The 22,015-nt window shown below is 37.8% G+C and overlaps 1 protein-coding gene across 50 annotated transcripts in view; it reads right to left on the minus strand.

Annotated features, from left to right (window-relative positions):
* Window positions 1-22,015, minus strand: part of ANK2 (ankyrin 2) — a 765,649-nt gene that overhangs the window by 13,612 nt on the left and 730,022 nt on the right. For 40 of the 50 annotated variants that reach the window (XM_056803048.1, XM_056803045.1, XM_056803053.1 and 37 more), the window contains 5 exons: window positions 12,589-12,663; window positions 10,442-10,573; window positions 9,635-9,781; window positions 6,166-6,451; window positions 458-746 (listed from right to left, as the gene is read on the minus strand). In XM_056803048.1, the coding sequence (XP_056659026.1) occupies window positions 458-746; window positions 6,166-6,451; window positions 9,635-9,781; window positions 10,442-10,573; window positions 12,589-12,663 (929 nt within the window). Of the gene's footprint in view, window positions 1-457; window positions 747-6,165; window positions 6,452-9,634; window positions 9,782-10,441; window positions 10,574-12,588; window positions 12,664-14,307; window positions 20,650-22,015 lie in introns of all 50 variants that reach the window. The other 10 variants (XM_056803013.1, XM_056803006.1, XM_056803007.1 and 7 more) reach the window with 1 other exon arrangement.

Genomic DNA, 22,015 nt, shown 5'->3' on the forward strand with positions numbered 1-22,015 from the left:
CCTGGTTGCACAATTAGATAGAGGGAAGACCTCAGTCAGTCACTAGGGACTGAGGACAGGGTACTAGATGCAATGAGTAAATCTGTAGAATTATCATGATCAGTGAAGATCTTTCAGTGAAAGACAAAAGACCACTTGTTTGGGCCATTAAAAAAAGCTTCTATTATTTCAACTCTGTTTCTATCAAATCATTAGTTGGGTCCCTCCTGACACCAAAATATTCTAAATGAATTGGTTCTAAAAAAAAATTAAAAAAATTAAAATTAAATTAAAAAAAATTAAAGCTATCAACCATTTCCTTTGTTCCTTAGTTTAAATTTAATTAGAAAATCTTTGTTTTATAAAATAACACTCTTAGATAGAAAAGGGAAATCTCCAGATGAAGGAAATAGTTCTCTTCCATTGTTGAATTTTATTATGGTTTTTCTTAAGATAGATGAAAGAGGAATCCTGTTACCTTTTCAAAAGATTCCTCTTCAAATTTTTCAAATTTTTGTGGCTGGTCATCAGCTGACTCTACAATCACAAGACTACTTCTCCTTGGAGAACTGGCTTCCTGATTTAATGGGAACTCTTCAGGCTCTTGGACAATGGGAGATTCTCCTTGATCACTAGCTGTTGGGGTCTGGAGGCAGAGCCTTTCTTCTTCAGAAGTTGCAGTAATTTCTTCCGGTGTTTTGCTTAGAGAACCAGACACTTGGACAACTTTTCTTGCTTCTTCCTGTTCGGTTCCTGGAGTGGTGACACTGAAACAAAGAAGAAAAGGAGATTAATTAGGTGGCTCTAGCTTAATCCACTGAGTCACCCAGCTGCCTCCATATATAGATTCTGAAGCATAACCTAATCTTTCCTTAATGACTCAATCATTGTCGAGAATGTTAGTTATTACACAATGCCATTACACAATGATGATTTCAGTAGACACTGAGCACTGTTTCACTATTTGCCTTTCTATTAAATGGCTCCATTCTATTGTGAATTTTAGAGTTGAGATATCTGCTATAATCATCTTTCTACTGCTATCAAATAATCAATAAGATTCACTGTATACTGGGCACTGTGCTAAGGCAAAATGCTGCCAAAGGCTAAACTTCTGCACCCCAGAAAACAAAAAGACAATAGGAGATAGACTTTCATAAAACCAGAACAAGCTAAAAATGCACAAGATTCAAATAGGAAAGAGGACTGGGCTATTTGAGGACAGGGAAACATGAGTAAAGAGTTAGAGTTAGAAAATTTTATAGCACATCCTAAGAACATAGAGTTTGTGTTGGTGTTTATAGAGGAATAAAATAAGATCCTCTAATCATTCTCTAAGCAGTTACTACTGTCTGTATTCCTAATTTGAGTATTTAATCACATACTTGCTTTGTTGATATTCCCAAATGAACTATAAATTTTAGAAGAAAGGGGCTGTATGCTAGACCTCTTTAATATTCCATTCAGAACCCAGAATAGTATTATACACAGAGTAGAAACTCAATCAACAAGCGTTTATTAGGTTCTTGCTATGTGACAGACACTGTGTTAGGCATGAGGGATCCAAAGATGAAAACTGAGTAGTCTCTGCCCTTGTGGAGCTTATGTTCTATTGAGGAAAACATTTACAATAGAATACTGTAAAACATATTTTATTTTATAAATACTGTAAAATATATTTAAAAATTCAAGATAATAGTGACAAATAAGTGAAGGCTTCATTGTGTATATTATGCCTAAATATTTTTAAATGAGGCACAGACCTATATGAATGCAACCTAGAAAGTATAAGCTTTTGTATGTAGACATAGTATCTGTTCTAAAATAGGTAAAATATTAGAATTTAGTAAAAATGGAATGTCAAGTCAAAATTATCCTCTTAAGAAGTTGGCTGAATGTAAAAACAAAACAAAACACTAGATATAAAATCAGAAAGACTTGGGTTTGAATGCAGGTTCAGCTATTTATTAACTAGGACTTTAGATAAATCACATTCTCTCTATGAATCTCAGTTTTGTCAATCATAAAATGAAGATTTTTAGATGATTTCTAAGTCTCATTCCAATTTTACATTCTACAATTATTTGACAAGTAGGTTGATGGGGCTTCAACAAGATGACTTAAAAATTTAATCTGGAACTAAAAGGGACAGGAGTAAAAATACCAGATATATCTATACACAGTAGCGCCTCTTCCCCATTTTGTTTCCCTAGGTTTTACTTCCCGCGATTTCAGTTAGCCATGGATATTCCAAGAGAAAGAGAGAGGTAGTAGGTAGACTGTATGAGAAAGGGGACTTGCATATAGTTCAAGGATAAGTAGGGGCCAGACTGAACACAGGTGAGGTGGAAAGCAGGTAGCTGGATAGGCAGAATGGGGCAAAGGTCTCCTCTCTCTGTGCCAAAGATCCAAAAAGGGGAGTAGCAGCAGAGGTGGTCTGTGCATCAGTTCTACTTTTACTTGGAAGATTATGTTTGTGTGTGTGTGTGTGTGTGTGTGTGTGATGGGTGGGAGGCTGTGGAGCTCAGTCTGAGGGACAGGAGCAGGAAGAAATAGCACAGAATTATACATTACAATTAATATAGGTGTTAGATTTCCTTAGTTTCATGCACTCAATTGGGGGGGGGCAGGAGTTTGAAATGTATGCACCATGCATAAGGAGGGACTACTATATAGTACTGCATAATAATGTACAATGTTCTTAATTATCATAATATTTAACATTGGTAATCTCTTACTTCATGTTTAATTAATCAATTATTACACATTATGTATATACAAGAAAATCGTGTTCTATATATGGGGTCAGCAGGTGGTCATAGTTTCAGTTATCCATGGTAGGTCTTGGGATGTATCCACTATGGATGTGGGGGCTCTACTCTGTCTTGTTTTTAGTGTAATCTGGACATCTAATGTACAATACTAATTCTCTATGACTGCTACATCAAAAGTTCTAACACTGAGAGTATAGCAATTCAAGCACAAGTTTTCAAGTCCTCTCCTATTTCATGTTATTCCTAGTTTGATTATCATAGCTATAGATTTTACATTTTGGCTATTTAATGCTATTCCCACCTCTGAGTAGTTATAAAATGTTTCAGAATGCCCATCTGCCTTTCTTATCTTCCTTTTTTTTCTTTCCTTTCCCTTTATTTCCACATCCAAAATGGCAGATAATTATGGGCACAGTTAATACTGAGAGGAAAGAGTATCCTAGTGCCTTCTTTTTCCTCCCTCTTTTTTTCCTTATTTGATTTGCTTATGAGAATCAATAATGTGGTACAATGACATAGATATATATGCTGACTATTAAAATATCTGTTGGGCTAATTTCAGATATGGAAAGTTACTGTTTTCATTTTAGGGGAGCTACCTGATTAACTTGATGAGTTTACAGGATAGTGAGCCTTTTATTCACCATTTCTAAGGAGTTGTATTGGTTTGCCCAATGGGTTAGAGTCATCCTCTTTGTTCTAGCCTACAAAAGGTGGTGGTAGTCGGGTTAGTTGTAAAATTAGTCTTTTTGATTCTTTTTTGGAGAAAAATAGAAAGGATCAGAGCTATGATTGGAACTAGATGTGGAGGTCAGGAGTCAAGAAGCTTATGTATATTCATAGCAGTACCCCAATATACATTCCTATGAATGCCTGCTTTGTCATGTGCTCTTAACTAAAGACCTGAAGGAAGACTTCCTGAATCTGAGCTTCCTGGGAAGAAGGAGGGATTTTCCAAACACTGGTGAACTTTTAGAGTTCCAAAATCCAACTTTATAAAAGAGAAGGAGCAAGGCTGATTTTATCTTTATTCAAAGTAAAGATATGGGAAGAAGTTATTGTGAGACAGACACTGAACTCACTGCAGAAGAAAAGAGAATGTGCTAGAAGTCTACAGATTATAGCCACCAGGATTTGGATTATGTAAAAAGTTGTATATTATGATCCTCAAAGGAGAATCTCTGACCAGAAGCAGGTGGAAGGGAAGGAAAAAAGATGATAGATATTGGGGGGGGGGGATGATTGGCAGTGGTAGAAGTTAGAGTCAAGGGTAGGCCATATTGATAAAAGATGATCAGGAGAACTTCTGGCTGGTGGGATTTCGATCTACAGGGTACCCAAATCAATGAGATCATGTGTCATTTGAAATAGGAAATGTATAAATTTCTAGGGATCCAGATTGTTTCCATTGAAGCTATATCTATATAATTTTTGTAGAATGCTTTGCCAACTTTAAAATAATAATGATAGTGATTATTATTATTGTAGCTTTCTTAAAAGACATTACTGGTCCTTCTATTCATGGTGCAGCAGAAAAGATAGCAAGGAGCTTGACAAAGAAAAGACAGCACTAATCCTAGGATCTGAGCCTTTGCCTTCAATTTATTATTTATGTGAGAGCTACCCATGACTCCTCAAACTTATAGCAAGGAGAAAGGAGCACATCATGATATGTATAGCCCATAATCCATATGGAATGGAAACCTTGCCTCCATACATCATTGGTTTTTGTTTTCCTTTAAGACTCAGCTCAAGAATGCTCTCCCTCCTCTTACCTACTGAGTTCTTTGGCTTCCTTTTAAGTTGTAACTAAAATCCCATTTTATTGGAAACCTTCCTCGACTTCTCTTAATTCTAGTGCCTTCTCTCTGTTAAGTGTTTCCTGTTTATCCTGTATATAGATTGCTTTGTATATACTTGCTTGCATGCTTTCTCCCCCATTAGACTGTAAACTCCTTGAGGGCAGAAGTTGTCTTTTGCCTCTTTTTCTAACCCTAGCACTTAGCACATTGCCTGGCACAAAGGAGACAGTTGTTATATATATATATATATATAAACTGATTAATGGTTTCCTGGTAACTTCCTCAGTTTTCTAAGGCTATCTTCCATCTACTTTGTACTAATCTTCTATGCTCCAATTTACAGATATGATGTCTCTCCCATTACAATATAAGTTCCCTGAAGACAGAAACTAATTTTCCCCCTTTTTCCTTTGTATCTCTAGGACTTGTACAGCACCTAACACATAAGAGATAATTCATAAATAGTTTTAAAATGACTAATTACTTAATAAAGGCTTGGCAATGGATTGGCTAATTGATAAACTATTGTGTGAAGTTGATACTGACCCTAAAATAAGAAACTTAAGTTGATACATGTTTTAGCTTATTCTCTCTTTAAAATATATGACTACAAATTCATGGCCTGGGGATAAAATCAGCTTTGGCAAGAACAAAGGTAATGGAAACAATTTGTGGTGTTCAGACAGGTCTTTCAAGTTTCTTTGAAAACAAAGAAATGTCTCCAATGTGCCAGAGGTTTACCTCTCAATATATTAATATTGACTTTAATATTTAATACTTCTTTTTTTTAGCCTGGACCCTGTTGAGAGGAGCAATCCTAAGGGAGAAAGCCTCTACCACTGCCACTTCCTTCCCAACACTGACAGGCAAGTAAACCCAAGAGTCTAGGGAATGGTAGCAATCTATGGAATAGACAGATTTTGCTTCTATTATAATAAAAAGCAATTCTTGCTGACTGAGGACACATTCAGAGCTGCTAAAAATTCAGAAAAGTTGAATTTTACCACCAAAGTCCCTGATACTGTCAAATGGCTTCCCATCAAAATCTGATTATTTTTTCAGTGAAAATAACATTAAAGAGGCATTACAGTCAGCCTTCTTTCTCACTGAACCCTAAGTAATGTGAGAAACTTTCATTTGATTTGCAGCTGGAACTCTGTATTTGTGTGTGTGTGTGTGTGTGTGTGTGTGTGTGTGTGTGTTTGCCTCTTCCAGTAGAATATGAGGTCCTTGAGAACAGAGGTTGTCTTACTTGTGTATTTCCAACCCCAGGACTTAGCATGGTGCTTTGCAGATAAGCAATGGGACCCAGCAGAACCATAACCAGTTCATCTGTTCTGGTCATGCATGTCTTTGACAAAGTCTTTTATGCCACTCTTTATAAAAAAGTCAACAGGTTGCAGTTTACTATGCCTTCCCCACATTTCCATGCATCCTAAACTACTCTTTGGGTCACCTCTAATTTTGATTGTTTAGAAATAACAGAGTTCTAAAGTGTAAGTCTGATCATGTCACTCCCCACTCAAAGTCTAATGGCGCCCTCTATCAAGATAGTTCTATAAGTTCATTTCTAATAAATGGTGCTTGGTACACCTTTTCTTGATACTTACAAATATTCCTGCTGGTGGTCGACAGATGACTCCTGTATCAAATCTTCAAATTTCCCTGAGAACTCAGTTTGCACTCCTTCTTTGTGAGTCTGTTGAGTGAGCTCTTCCACTGTCAAGTCTCCCTCAGTTTTAGGGATACCATCCTGAAAAGAAGAATAGCCAACAGAAATGTCCTCTTCAGAGACAATGGGAGGATGGTCAGATGATGGCTCTTGCTCTTTAGAAATAGCTTGCTCTCCTTTCTTATGCTGTGGGGTACACATCTCTTCCTGTAGCACTGAAAATCCTATGAATAAGAAAAGAAACTGAGTTACTGAACTTAGATATGGCAGTTTCTACACAGAATGACTAAGGTTCCTTCAAAGTGGTTCAATGGTTAAATTTACATAAAAAATACTAAGCATCTGCATGTAGAACACAGTGTTGAATGCATGGAGATCCAAATTTAAATAAGGTACATCCTGACCTCACAGAACTTCTGTCAAGAGAACAGATTCCCAAATAATTATAGTTCTGAATATATGTGTTCATCAGTTACACAGTGCTTTTCATTTTCATCTCTCAAATGTTACATGAGGTCCAAGCATGAGAGGAGGTAGTATTCCAGGTGCACTTTAAATAACAAGTAGCAGTTCCCTTTACATAGAAGCAAAGGAACTGCAGGGCTTGGTAAACTGCATGCAGATGGGGAAATGAGGCACATACAGGGGATGTCAAACAATCCAATTTGTCTAGATTGTGCAGTAGATGGAGGAGTGTGGTATGAGATGATCGAAGTAAGGTAATACTAGATTGGAAGTGATTGTCCTCTTAACAGTAGACAAAACTGTACAAAAGTAATGCCATGGGGGGGGGCAGCTAGCTGTGTGATCCTGGACAAGTCACTTAACCCCAATTGCCTAGCCCTCACCACTACTCTGCCTTGGAACCAATACTTAGTATTGATTCTAAAATGGAAGGTAAGGGTTAAAAAAAGTAATACTACGAGAAAAGCTTATGGTTTACACTTAATTAGCATACAGCACTGCAAAAATCAAGAATATAATTAAGTGTGTGCTATTATAACTGATATTAGATTACAATAATACCTTCTGCTCATGAATGCTCACTTGGTGTGTGTTCATAAACCATAGCTGGCTTCCCACAATTCTTTTTTTTTTTTGGAGTAGAAATCCCTCTCTCACTAAGGATGTAAGAGTATAGAAGGCACTAATGACACAATCCCATTATTGATAGGATAGGAGCTTTGACTTTTTTAGATTCTGATCTGACTGGTTCCCTCTTCCTTAGTCAGCCTTGTCCTGTATCACCCTATCCTCTACCCTATGTCCCCATTCTCCCACCTCACTGTCTAGCCTAAGGACTCATCATCAGAGACCTAAACTTAGTGTAGACACCCAATCAGCTCTGGCCCTACTGCAGCACAGAACTCCAGAGCTCAGGGATTAGAGAATTGCTCCGTGTTTGTACACAACTTTAGAGGAAAAAAAATTCCACTACATTGGTCTCTGCCCTGCCCTTACAGTGCTCTTCTAGCTCTAGTCAAGTATATGTTTGTCATTACTCACAAGGGTGACTGAATAAAATCTGGGGGAAAAGCATAACCAAGATGCATTGCTGTCACAGGGGGAAAATGAAAATATAAAGCTTCTCATTGAGTTTATTCTTTTTCCTGATAGTTCGTTATAATTATTTTCATTTTTGAAAGAGAGCACATTATAACATCATAAAAGAAAATCACACTAGACAGCCTTATCATGGACATATTATACATATAATTGTCTCAAATCAGTAGGGAGTCTTCCAACTCTTTTGACATTAAGTTTTTCAGAATAAGTTATTATTTTAATGGATCAGTGATTTGTACATAGCATCCATGTAGATTATTAAGCCTTCCTTGCCTTCTCATTCTATAAATTCTTCTCCATGTCATTCTGTAATCTCTCTGAAATGAATCTTTTATAACTATATTATGAACTTAAAAAATCAATAATAAACACAAATACAAAGAAAAGAGAATTGTGTATGAAACCATTAACTCCTATATCGTCACAATATCTCTTCAACTTTCCTTTCTAGATAGCTATCTCATATAATAAATAAAATTTTAAAACCCCCAAAGAAGGAAAAAATCAACACAATTATTGAAGCACTTTTAAAAAATCTGAAAATATGTGCAAAGTATAATACTTGTGGACCTCCCACCTCTGCAAAGGGTGGGAAAGTCCTCTCATCTCATCACTCTTTGGGGTGGGGTTCTTTTCACTTTCATTGTGGTCATTATATCTATTGTTCTTATAGCTCTGCTTACTTCTCTCTGCATTAGTTCATGTAGCTCATTCCATACTTCTCTGTACTCACCACATTCATCAGCATAGTAATATTCTATTACATTCATGACATGTCTGTAGCACAATTTGAGTAATCATTTTCACACAATTTTACTTTCTTACTTGCACAAAATTGCTAATAATTTGCAATTATTCATTTGAGGACTATTTTCTTTATTTCCTTAAGTTTAGAGCCAAAAAAAAAAGGCAAAGTTGATATTTAGAGCTATTAAGTAGCAAACAAGCTGCCTTACACTCTCCAAAATATTTTGACATTAATAAAGAGAAGATTGAAAGTAGATTGTATTATTTGCATCAATATTGAATTTATAGTACTTAAGAATCCTTTTATTGGGTCACTTGTATCAGATAAAATGGATGGAGCATTTCCTTCTTTGCCCAAAAGACTTTGTATTTAGCCATAACTTGGAGGAAGTGGAAGAGGTGGGCTCTTTGATTTCTCCTATCCATAATGCTCAGCCTTCCTCCTCTACGAGGCATAGATAATATATAAAGCCAGGACCGTAAGATTTTTCTAGGCAGTAGCATTTTTCTATTGAAAAGAGCTCTTTGGCGCTTTGAAAAATTAAAGGTTCTAAGTAAGATCACATTGTTTAAAGGTAGGAATTTTATTATTATAAAATCCATCATAGACTTCAAACAGGAGAGGGATTTGCATTATAAAAGATTTCATTTCATAGTAAAGAAATCCTGATGGAATTAGTTTCAAAAACTGAGAGTACATTTTACATATATGAAGGGGTGGTTATGGCAAAGAAGGATTAGTCTGTGTGTTTGTGTTTATGCTTGGCCCCAAAGAACAAAACTAGGAACAATATAAGTTTTAACATGCCAAACTTAGGCTTGATATGAGAAAAAAAATCTTAACAATTAGAACTATTCATTTATGGAATGGACTGCCTCTTGAGATAGTAGGTTTTCTCCTCACTTCAGAGCTTTCGGTCTAGACTTGATGACCGCTTGCTGAGCATGTCATAGAGGAGATTTTTCCACTGCTATTGGTTAGACTAAATGATTCCTGTCATCCCTTCTGAATCTGAAATTTTCTAATTGTTTTCAACTTGGTATCTTTGATTAATTTCAGAAAGGAAAGGGAGGAAAAAAAGAAGAAACTTTACCTTCACTATGGTCCAGTGCAATTGTTTGTTCAATCTCAGCATAACTACGACTTGTACGCTCTTGGAGAGGTTCCATGGTGCTAGTTTCCATTAGATGGACAATATCCATTCGATTGATCTTAGTTAGACACTCAGTGAGGCTATTGTCTGTGGAATTAGAAAAGAAACATTTACTATAATTGAGCACTTGTTGCTGGTTTAATTTCCCTTAACGAGTGCTTCATTCATTGAGTTTGTATTTGACTTTTTGATATAATGGAAGAAATGAATTTTACCATATTGAAAATCACTAGATAATTAAGGGCTAGTGCATAAATCAGTACTGGAGAAATATGTCAGGGCCATAAATACTAGAAGAATATAAAATGAAAGAAAGACAGATATGGAGTGGAGTTAATCAAGAGAGTCTTCCAGGAAGAAGTAAGGCAAAATCTAGATCTTTAAGGAAGTATAGGATTTTGATTATCAGGCAAAAAGGAGGAGTTTTAATGTGTTTTATAGCATAAAGAATTTGAGTATTCGGATTCAACAGCAAATGTGTGAACCCAAATTAAACATTACAAATTCTGTCCATTGTTAGTGTTTACAAGTTAGTTTTTTTTAAAAACAGAAGAAAAGTGACAATCAAAGAGGGTACCCTATAATAATGGAAGTATATTATATTGCTTTACTATGACTACTATTGAGAAATTAATGTATCACTGTTATTTCCTCCATGAATATTATGTCAAAACATTTGGAAGAAAAATGGTCTAAAATGTAAATCTGTCATAAAGTACATAGTTTTGTATGTTCTTCACTGCTTACCTGTGGCATGTTTACCATCTCTTTCAAGCCAGTATTTCAGTAATGCATGACTCTGGTCTTGTAGGGAATTGGGGTTCTCAATTCGAATTTGGTGAATTTGTTCTTCTGTGAAATCTAGTTCTCTTGCTAATTCTAGAATGAGAATACCAATTCATCAGTTTCCTCTCCTTCTATTTATCCCAAGATTTAAATCAAAATAAAGATTTACAATGGATGTGATCAATTAGTATATAATTCCCCCCTGTCTTAATCTGACCTCAATAGAGGTCATTACTGTTTCATTTCTGTTCATTATCAATGACTACACTGTTTTCCTCTGGTGGTTATTTTTCCCCTGATGGTTTTTCTCTTAATTCACTATCAGAGAAAAGATGGCCATTCTGAAGCAATTAATAGATTCACTATATAATCAAGTTGTATGCATCATGCTAAAGAAAATCTTCCTGTATTTTTAGAGTCTTATCTGGTCAATCCAGTATACAGAAATAAGAATGAGGATAGACTTTGCCATTTGAAGTTCCTTTAGTGATGACCTTAGAATTCAGGATTCTAGCATGTGTAAGGAAAAATAGGCAAGATTCATGATGCTTAAAATCCAATTTTTCTGAAATGGTCAGAATTTTTATGAGGCCTTTCTTTTAGAGTCAAAGTAATCCAATTAAGTAATTATATGAGCCAGTTGCTTGAGATTCCCATCTCAAAGGAGTATAGTTTCCTGACAGTCTTTTTTCTATTTTCTTTGAGTCTAGAAAATCTCTTTTAATGTTGTTCAGAACAGTATACTTTAGTCCAATGCCCACTTGGGGTTACTTAGAGACTTATTTATCTATGTGTTTCAGGTCTGTATTAAAGGTTTCATTCTGGAGAAGAACTAATTACTTTGAGTTCAAATCCAGTCTCAGATACCTACTAGCTGTGTGACTGTGGGGAAGTCACTTAACCTTTCCCTTATCTGTAAAATGAACTGGAAGAGGAAATGTTAAACCACTCCAGTATCTTTGCCAAGAAAACCTCAAATGGGGTCACAAAGAGTCAGACAAAACTGAAAAGCAACATTGGAAAAAAAAACAACATTTCACAAAGAATAGAGTCAGAGCTGGGAAGGAATCTTAAAGGTCATCCAGTCTGCTCATCATGTTATACAATTGAGGAAACTCACTCTTGGAAAGATTAACTGATTGTCTAGGATCATACAACTAGTCAGTAAGTATCTGAGTTAGGATTAGAACCCAGGTCTAGAATCCAAGTGCCCTATCCATTAAACTACACTGGACAGAAGATCTGATTCTCACACTAGTTGCATGATAGTGGACTGATCAAATGATTTCTAGCCTCAGTTTTCTTATTTATAAAGTGAAAGTAATCACAATAACTGTATATGATTACTGTAAGAAAAGTTTTTTGTAAACTTTTAAGCCTTTTATACATGTGAATTATTATCATTACTACTAACATGCCCAATGTATCACATTTAATGTGGCTAACAGTGACAGGTGATTTGAAACTATATAAGTCTGATTAGGGGGAAAAAAGTATATTGCATCACCAAATCTTTGAGTTGTTTTAAGAAGAAAAGAATAATATTTCAAAATTATTGTCTCAATGTAGCAATTTAAATAAATAATGGGAAGGATTGAATTTATAGGTAATCCTAATTGCAATAGTTATAATTAGGATAATATATGGACTTTAAAATTTAGTTATCTAATAATATTGCTTATAATTAAAAAGCTAGAATCTTTATGATTTGCCTTGCTGTATGGAGTTTAAAAATTAGGAACATGTTTTTAGTTTGGTTTGGTGTTTCTTTTTCTAAAAAAGTCAATATTTGCATAAACTATGCATTGGTTTCCTTTATTTATACTTCTAATACTTGGTAGAGAGCTTGGTACATAGTTGGTGCTTAATAAATGTTTTATTTGTTGACTGATTCATATGAAATTTTGAGATAAAGCAATCTTTCTTAAATCTTGAACCAAACAGTAGACTTTGTGAAAATTAGTTTTGATGGGTATTTCTGAACCTAATCATTTCCCAAATGCTTTTGTTTTCTGCTTCTCCTAGAATCTACCTTTTCCCTCCATTGAATATACACGGTATTCAAACCAGGGATTTGTCTGTACAAAAATAATTTTTTCTCATTTTACCTGTCCAACTAAAGCCAAGATGATCAGCGATATGAGCCAATCTCTCTTCAATACGCTCTTGCTCATCCTGCAGATCTAGAGAATGTCAAAGAAAGAATAGCCACAGGTTGTTTATGATACAGTAAGAGAAAGTGACAATATTGAGACATCACAAATAAGGAAACTACTTTCCTAGTATAATGCTACAAGGTTGCTTTTATGTTAAGAATCATATTCAGTCATCTCCTGACCTGAATTCTAGGGAGGAAAAAAAAAATAGACAATACCTAAAAAGAATCTCTGAAAAGAGTTGCTTCCATTGCTCTTTCCTCCAAAGTGGACATCATGAAATCATCTATTTTTTTTTGTTATCCTCAAATTAAATGATATTAAAAGACTTGAAATCATGTTGCCCCCCAAAAGGAGGCCACCTCAAATTCTTCTCTCTCATAAAGTCCACAATGGATTCAGAACAGATCGGGCTGGGTTGGGTTGGAAACCTAGTCATATCTCACACACATGATTTTGAGAATGAACTTCTATATATATTCCTTGAGAAGTCTTGAATCTCATGATGATTAAATGAAGTAATGAATTGAAAAGACCTCTGCAAATCCTAAAGAAATGTGAGTTGCTATTATAGCTTGGTATATTGCTAGAACTTCCAAGGTCATATGTAGATGAAGATGGTTGTTAGTTTGCTTTTTTTAGTGCAGTGCTTGTTTGTCTGAAGCTGCCACATCTTTCCCACAACCTAATATGTCTGCCAATTCACCATTCATTTTTAACAAGAAATAAAATAAAATCCCCTTTTGAGCACATCATTGCTCAAAGCCCATTCAGGGAGTTTGACTCTTATGAATTTCAAATTATGTTAGGATTATCCTTTTTTTGATGAATGCTCTGAATTTTTTGTCATGGCTCATGCTAAGAATAGTCATGTTATTGGAGGATGCCTCCATTCTGCCTAGCTAGCTCATTTTCCCTGTCACACTTTGATTCAGTTATGATGGGTAGGTAATCCCTCCCTCTTAGTCAGCTTGAGTCTTGCAAAGTTTGAGTTTTGTCTCCTCAAAATATGTTTTGTATCCATCTCTGTAAATTCCCAATGATCTACTACATATATGAAAAGCATGTGAGGTTTTTTTTCTTTTACCTTTTCTTTGTTTGCTTAAAGAGTTTAGCAGTAGTAACCAACCTTTCTGTATCAAAAACACATCCACAAGAACTGGAATTTCATGATATGTGAAATCTTCTTGAGCAAATTGCTTCCTAATAATTACAAAATTGCAGGCACAAATGATTTTAGAGTGCATAAGAGTGAGAATAAAAAAACAAAAAACAAAGTACCCTTGACTGCCAAACAAAGTCAATTTGATCGTTTCTCCATCTGCAACATTGTTTAATTTAAGGCCAAGAATATTACTTCAGAAAAAGCAAAACTCAAAACTTGCATGGCCTGAAGTAGGGAGCAGCTACACTAAAGGCAAACTAAAATTGCCCAGTTGATCATAAATGTGAACGTTTTCCATAAGCATTCTCATTATGCAATCTTGAGATTGTTTTACGGACAACAAGAGTCTACAGAGAAAGCACAAAACACAAACAGCTTACACAAGCACATTAACCACCACAGAAAGCTTAAAGAAAATGAGACACAAATCACCAAAGGAAAAGCAAAATATATATATAAAATTCATGACATGCGTAGCACAGGGAATCCCAGTGGCTGGCAAATACCTTCAGCATGATCATGGCCATTGTCATCAGGAATGCGCTCAATCAGAGTCTCAATGGACTCATCCCAAATGGGCCTGGTATCAAAGATGTCCTCTCGCACTGACTGCTCGGTCTCAACAGGTAGCACATTTTCAATTACAGAAACTTCCAGGGCACTGCTGCTTTCATCATCTGATACTAATTCTTGCTCCCTCTCTGCCTGGGTAAGCCTATCTACTAACTTGGAAGCTTCATCACTAATCTCCTCAAAGAACTCTATAGAATTTTTGTAAAGGTCAAAAAAATGTTCCTTACTATCTTTTGTGGGACTAACAGACCTGCAGGATGAGGAGGCGTTTCTGCTTTTAACTGGCAACCTTGAGGAAAATGTCTTTGGTCGAAGAGTTCCCTCATCTGTTTCTAACTCAAACTGGGTTTCCCCTGCACTCTCTCTGGTCTCTGATTCTACCTCACCACAACTCCTAGCTTTTACTGAACGCTTGGTCTTTGAGTCCCAAGAACTAGCATCAGATTCAGATTTACTTCGATTATCAGATCCTTTGCTTATTGGGTCTGGGGGTTGAGGAGTTGCTGTCTGCTGGTCAGATGTCTCTGTGTGTGTAAACTGCTGCTCAACTCTTTGGAAGGAAGCTTTGATGGGGATCTTAGACTTTGGTTTTGTTTCATCGTTCTTACTTTCATCATTTGGGCTGAGTGCAGAATCCTCAGAAATGGAACTCTCACTTTCTATGGCTGGCAATTCTAGGGATGAAGCTGGTAGAGTCCGGACAGGAATTTTGGACTTGCTTTCAGCAGAAGGCACGATCTCTGTGGCTCCAGTTGGTATTTCAATCACAGATTTCTGATCCTCGGGGGAAGAATCTGGGGAATCATCCTCTCGTTCAGAATAGACAGACCTGGTGACAGTAGAAAAATCTAACTGAACTTCTGTGATTGGCTCAGAGGTGTCAGAACAAGGCATCTGAGCGGTGCTGGACACACTGGGCATGCCACCAGTTTCCTGAGGGGAGGAAGTCTCAGCTTCTGTAGCATCTGTAGAAATAATTTCTTTTGTAGTTGATTGAGAAGAAGCTGAAATTCCTACTTTAACTGGAATTCTTGATGTCTGCTCAGCTTTGGTGGCTCCAGGATATGCAGAAGCTTTTTCTTCTACTTTCTCACTCAAGTCTGGTGGCAAGTCTGTTTCTTGTGCAACTGTTTCCTCAGAATCTACCACTGATTCTGGTAATCTCTCCAACTGAGAGGGCTCCACTGTAGTCATCCCTTCTTTTATGTCTTTGGGTAATGTCTCTTGGCTGGTCTGCTGCCCAATTTGGAAAAAGTGGAAACTTTCATCTGCATAGGTTCTTTTGGTCATGTCAATGGCACCGCTTCTGGTCATTTCAAACAGTTTTCCTTCTTGGAAGAGAAAGGGATTTTGCTCACTTGTAGGTGTCCCCTCTTCAGTTGGAGTTCTAGCAGGTGTGGTGTCAGGCGTTGTACCCTGTGACTGCCTATCTACCATCAGTCCAAAAATCTTTTGTTCTTCTTCTTTCACTCGAGCCTCAAATGCTTCATCGTCTTCCCGTATTTCACTCCAGGAATCAGAATCCACATCAGTTTTGGTGATGATGACTTTACTTCTCTGCTCACTGACAGAGGCAGGAGTTTCCAGGGATGAGGCAGTATCACCGGTTTGTAGGGAACTTCCTTGTTTTGATTCTATTTCCATGTACTGGTCTTCAAAAAGTGATGTCTCCTTTGAAACAGATCCACTAAAGGAACTCTCTACTATTGTATCATCAATAGAGGATTTTATGGTAATAGAATGAGCTTCAGTGGAAAGCAAGTTTCCCGTTTGTCTGGTGATTGTTTTGGTCCTACTTTCTTCGCTAGAGAAAAAGTATTGGGAAGGGACATTTTCATAAGGGCTTGTGATCTGTGGAGCATACAATTCATCAGTGTCAACTGAATCAGTTACAGGAATACCTGGGGACAATTTACCTGTCTCAGTAGTAATGGGTGGGTCTTCAGTAGGAATGGTCTTGGGAGAGCTCTCAAAACTGTCATCACTTTTTGCCACACACACTTCTGTAGTTGGGGACATTGCAGATATATCTTTATCTTGTTCCATTTCATCAGATGTTGAGCAGTGGGAAACTGAGGGCAAGATCTGAGAGCTTTCTTCACAGGGACAATCTACTTTGGTAGATTCAACTCTGGAAAAATCGCTATCTTGTTTTTCTCCTGCTAAGTCATTCTCAAGAATATCCTGCTCACTTAATGATTCTTTGTGGGCTACCAAATCTTCTTCAGCTTCATCACTAGTGAAAGTTTGGACACCTGGATGGAAGGGAATGTGTGGCTTAGTAGGACTGCTAGGTTCACATCCATGTCCAGTACAAGTCTTTGCTCCAACAGTTTCTATCTCCTTGATTGGATCAGAATGCAGAGCCTCTGATTCTTCAACAGAAATGGTATGTCTTTCCTCAGGTGAAAGAGGTTCAGAATCTTTGTCCATTGTTGGTTTTGCTGGTTCTTCCTGTGTCTCTTCTTCCATTTTGAAAGTGTATTGCTTAGAAACGATGGGCTGGAATCCTTCTTCAGGGCTAGAATTGGAATCTATGTCAGATGGAAGTGGAGAAGGAGGCTGTACTCGGATAACTGGTTCCAGTAGGAGTCCTGAGTCAACACCCTTCTTCAGCTGAGTCAACTCAGGCTCACTCTCTGAAGATGAAGATGTCTTTCTGCTTTCAGATATCACTACTACCAGTGTGTCCCCTTCCTTTTCCTCACTCCCCATAGACTTTGTTTCTTCTGCTGCAATTGTCCTGTCAGCATCTGGGTCAGAGCCTGGAGAGGACTCTTCCTGTTTACATTCCTTTTTGCAATCTCTCTTCTGTTTGGCTTCCTGTTCAAGCTCATCAAACATTTTAATCTTGGTTACCATTTTAAACATTTCTTCCTCAGGGGTGAATCTCTTCTTTTCTCCATTTTCTGAATCATCTTCTTCTGTACATTCAGGGATGACAGCTGGCTTAGGTGCATCAGCATCAGTTGCTTTCGGGGTGATTTCATAACTAACCTCTTCTGAACTAGGGGTGTCAGGAGAAAGAGGACTCTTTCCAGAACTCTCCATCAAAGAGGTTTGTTCCAAGCTGTCATCCTCAGCACTACCATCAGGGTCACGAAGAAGCCTCGAACGCACAGAAGCTAGTTCTGTGAAGACTTCGGCTTTGGAGGAGGGCGCGGGAAATGGAATATGACCTGTGAGGATTCCAGGTTTCATCTTTGGCTCAACAGGACTGCTTTCAAGGGAATCACGGCAGGGGGATTCCTTCAAAGGACTTGGCTCCAGAGAATCAGGGGTTTTGTGGGAAGAGTTATCTTCTAGAACTGGACTAGCTTCCAAAGAGTCTTTGTGACTGATTGCCAATGACTCATCAGCTACAGGGCTGAGACCTTCACTATCATGGCTGGGAAGGGAAAGTTCTAGTCCTTGGGGGCTTCTAACAGTTCCACGGTGCTCAGATTCTGTTTCCTTACTCTCCTTTACAGAGGAGTTCAAGTCTTCTTTTTTCTGGACTGGGGTATCAGAAACCTCTGAAGTTCCTGTCAGAGTGGTGTGTTCAATGGTGGTTGATTCTTTATCCTCACCGCCAGTTTGTGTTAGGGAGGTTGAACTATCAAGCATCAATTGACTTTCAACAGCAGCTTCCTTGGTGATTTCTTCTGATGCTTCTTTGGATAGTTTTGTACTACAGCTGCTGGTGCTCATGCAACCAACTTCTTGTCTGTCTCTAGAACAGTCCACATCAGCCTCTTTTGAAGAACACTCATCAGTGGGCATGATAGACTCGTCAACTACTACAGCATGTAGCTCTTCAGAAGCATCAACAATGTCTTTGGTTGTAGAAGATTGTTTTGTTGAATGGGTTTCAGTTGGCCCATCTACCACAGCATCCTTTGTTTCCCCAGTTTGCTCATCAGTTTTCTTTGGTGAGAAAGAAAGGCTTTCAGGACTTGTCTCAGGAGTTTCTGCTAGCCCCTCATGCTTGTAGCTTTCCTCTGAGCTAACTTGAGGTGTCCCTTCCATGATGCTTCCACATGGAGAATCAGCTACCCCTTCATGTTTAAGGCTTTCACAGCTGCCATCCAAAGCACTGCTCTGTAAAGTCAGTGCTGGTAAAAACCCATCTTTCATGTAATCAGATGGAAAACTGGCATTGAATGGACTTGTCAGCACTTGGTCTAAGTGGACCTGTGCCTTTTCTGTGTCCTCATGTTGTCGAAACTGTTGGTATCTGTCATTGTCTTCTAGCTCTTCCTTAATGACCTCAGAAAAGTCAGTTGAGGTTTTTCTGTCTGGGCTGATCTGAAGATCAAGGTCTCCCAGTTCATCATTTCCCTTTCCCTTTGCAAAGGCACTGTCTTTGGGACTTTCTTCCTGAAGCACTGAGTGAGTGGGTTCAGTTATTTTAAGACCCAAGCCTTTCTCCTTTCCACTAAGTACATCTTCTCTCTTAATGACTCCAGAGGAAATCCGAGCTCCTCTCTTGGAGTCAGGAGATGCTGTTGCTTGAAATTTCTGGCCTCGTTTGATTGTCTGACTGTCTGATTTCTGGGGGCTTTCTTTCTGTGTTAGTGCATGTCCCCTCTCTTTTTCTATTCGGGCTTTTCCTTTCTCTTGTGGCTGTTTTTGTTTTGCTGATTTATGCTCAAATAATCCAGTTTTATGTTTTGACGGGTCCTGACCAGACTGGAAGGCTTTCATCAATTCTCTAACTGACATTGTCTCTTCAAGTCTTTCTGTTCTTGATGATGGGGATACAGGTGGGTGTTTCTCTGTTTTTGAGGAGGGTGATACAGGTGGGTGTTTCTCTGTTTTTGAGGAGGGTGATACAGGTGGGTGCTTCTCTGTTTTTGAGGAGGATGAAACAGGTGGATGTTTCTCTGTTTTTGAGGAGGGTGAGACAAGTGAATGTTTCTCTGTTCTTGAGGATGGTGATACAGGTGGATGTTTTTCTGTTTTTGAAGATGGTGAAATGGAAGAGTGTCTTTCTGTTTTCCCAGAGGGTGATATGGGTAGGTGCTTCTCTGTTTTCCCAGAAGGTGATGCAGATGAGTGTTTTTCTGTTTTCCCAGAAGGTGATATAGGTGGACGTCTCTCCGTTTTGTTGGATGGTGATACAGGTGGGTGTTTTTCTGTTTTCCCAGAAGATGACATAAGTGAAGGCTTTTCAGTTCTGGCTGAGGGTGATATAGGTGAATGTTTCTCTGTTTTAGTTGAGCCTGAAACAGGAGGATGTCTATCTGTCTTAGTGGATGGTGAGGCAGGTGCATGTCTTTCTGTTTTAGCAGAGGGTGATACAGGTAGATGTGACCTGTGAATTGTCTTTTTAGGGACCTCCTGAGCTATACCCTCTTTACCTTTCACCCTGACAGGCAATTTGCTGCGACCTTTCTGTTCATCTTCTACTCGTTTCTGAAGTGCCTTTACTTTGTCTTTTATTGAGCCAATAGGGGTTTCTTCTATTACTGGGGACACAGCTCTGACACTGGGGACAGCTTCAGGCGCTAAGCCTGATTCCTCATCTAATGACTCCTCTGAGCTACCTTTCTTAAGGTCAGTTGTTCCTTCACTGGTTTGTAACTTTCCCTCCTTCTGCTTCTGCTTTTCTTTTAATTTCCTCCTCACTGGCTTCTTTATCCCCAAGGTTGGTCTGTGTGGTTCTTGTGTACTCTGTGTCTCAGCTTGTCCCTCCTTTTCTGAGCTCCTGCTAATAACAGTAGCCCCAGATTTCTTTCCTACTGAATCTTGGCCTGTTTGTGGCCTCACTTCATGAAGAGCCTCATAGGAATTTAGATCATCAGTGAGATACTTCACTATTGCAGTTTGGTCTTTTTGAGCTTCTTCTTTTTTCCCTTTTCCTATTCTAACCTCTACACATGGAGATTCAATGACTTCTAAAGGTGCCTTTTGCTTAGCCTCTTCAATTTCCTCATCACTGACAATAACCCACTCTTCTTCTACTAATTCTGTCCCTGACTTCTGAGTTAGGCGTTCTTCTCTGGTGCATGTTCCACTTCTCAAAATTTCATTCACTTTCTCTAAGTCCTCCTTAACTCTTTCAACAATTTCAAAGGGCTCGCCTGGCTCTTCATCAGCTGCCTTCACCAACTCTTTCACCTTAATAGAGCCTGTCTTATCTGAGGCATCAGTTGTCAAGATGGCAGTCATCTTGATCAAGTCTTGCTTCATCTCAGAAACTTCAGAGAGCAAGTCCGGGCTCGCTAGGACGGGAACTTCATTAACGAGGTGGCTTTTCACGACAGATGTTTCTGTAGATTCTGTCTCATCGTCTTTGACGTGAACAAAAAAACATTGAAAGTAAAATGGAAATCAAAAAAGATATTGGAAAATGTAATCAGGACTGAAACAACAAAGTCTTTGGCTGCAGTGGTAGGAAGATCAACAAAATGGGCTGGGGATGGTGGATCCACAAGGCCTCAGGGTACAAGAGCAAAGCAAAGCTAACAGAAAACAAAACTGAAAAGGAAAATGAGCAGGAAATAACTTGCTTAATTTTCTCATCAGAGCAATCCACACATACAACACCAAAGCTAAAACAGACAGAATCAACGAGACATTAAAAAAGGCCACAAATCAAAACAATGAAAAACGCAGTGAAATTACACAGAGGTATCTCAAGATTGTTCAGATGTTACAGATCAATGTTCAAATAAAAAATAAACAAGGAGGGGGAAAAAAAGGTGGTGGGGAAGGAGAAGCATTAGAATTGCCAGAAAGTTGATTTCCTCTAAGAGAAAGCCAGTGGTAGCAAACTGTCAGAATTACATTTGAAATGATGTTTACTCTTTTAAACGCCCAAAACAAAGGATTCTCCAGTTCTGTGTGTTCAATTCTGGTATATGCAATATGTTAGCTATATTACGTACATCAATCTGAGTTAGCTGCAAACCGGCATTTCATCTAAGGGAAACACACACCTAACAATGAAACAAACATTCTTATGTTGAGAGGCGCGGGCCTTTCCTTGGAGCAATCTCCTTGTTTAGACAAATAATGAACAGATCAAAGGGAGAAAAAAAAAGGAATAAAGAGGGAAAACAAGGATAATTGTGAATCAACTTATATATGAGTTGAAAGGTAATGGATGGCAACCCCAAAATCAGAGACATTCACACTAGACACACGCACTGTTTATGTAAGCCAAGTTATTTCCATGCAAAGCAAAGATGTGGCAAAATTGCTATGAAAAAGCCTCATTTTAAAGCACTGGCAGGAGAATGGTTATAAATAAGAGAGCTTGTTAAAAAAAATACTGTGGTGAAGCATATTTACTTGCCTACAAGCCAATATGTAAAATATTTGATGTAGGCAGCTTATGGCAAATGTGTAGACATATGAACCAACAATGACAAAGAAATTTTGAAAACTAACCTCCAGTTAAATTGACAGCGGAGTTTCTGAATAGAAATAAATTTTGCTATATATTGAAATGATATATTCAGAGTATGTTTTGGTAATGTATGGCTTGAGTTTATCAAGAGCATACTTTGCTATTTTAAAAATAGATCATTGGCAAATATAAACTTTTATTTAAAAATAAAAATCTTAATGCATTAAATCACTTAGGGGAAATTTCTTTTATTCCAACCCTAGAAGAACACCCTCCTAGGTGATAGGACAGAAACTGATCCCAAG

This window comes from Monodelphis domestica, chromosome 6, assembly GCF_027887165.1.
Source record: "Monodelphis domestica isolate mMonDom1 chromosome 6, mMonDom1.pri, whole genome shotgun sequence".
Lineage (NCBI taxonomy): Eukaryota > Metazoa > Chordata > Mammalia > Didelphimorphia > Didelphidae > Monodelphis > Monodelphis domestica.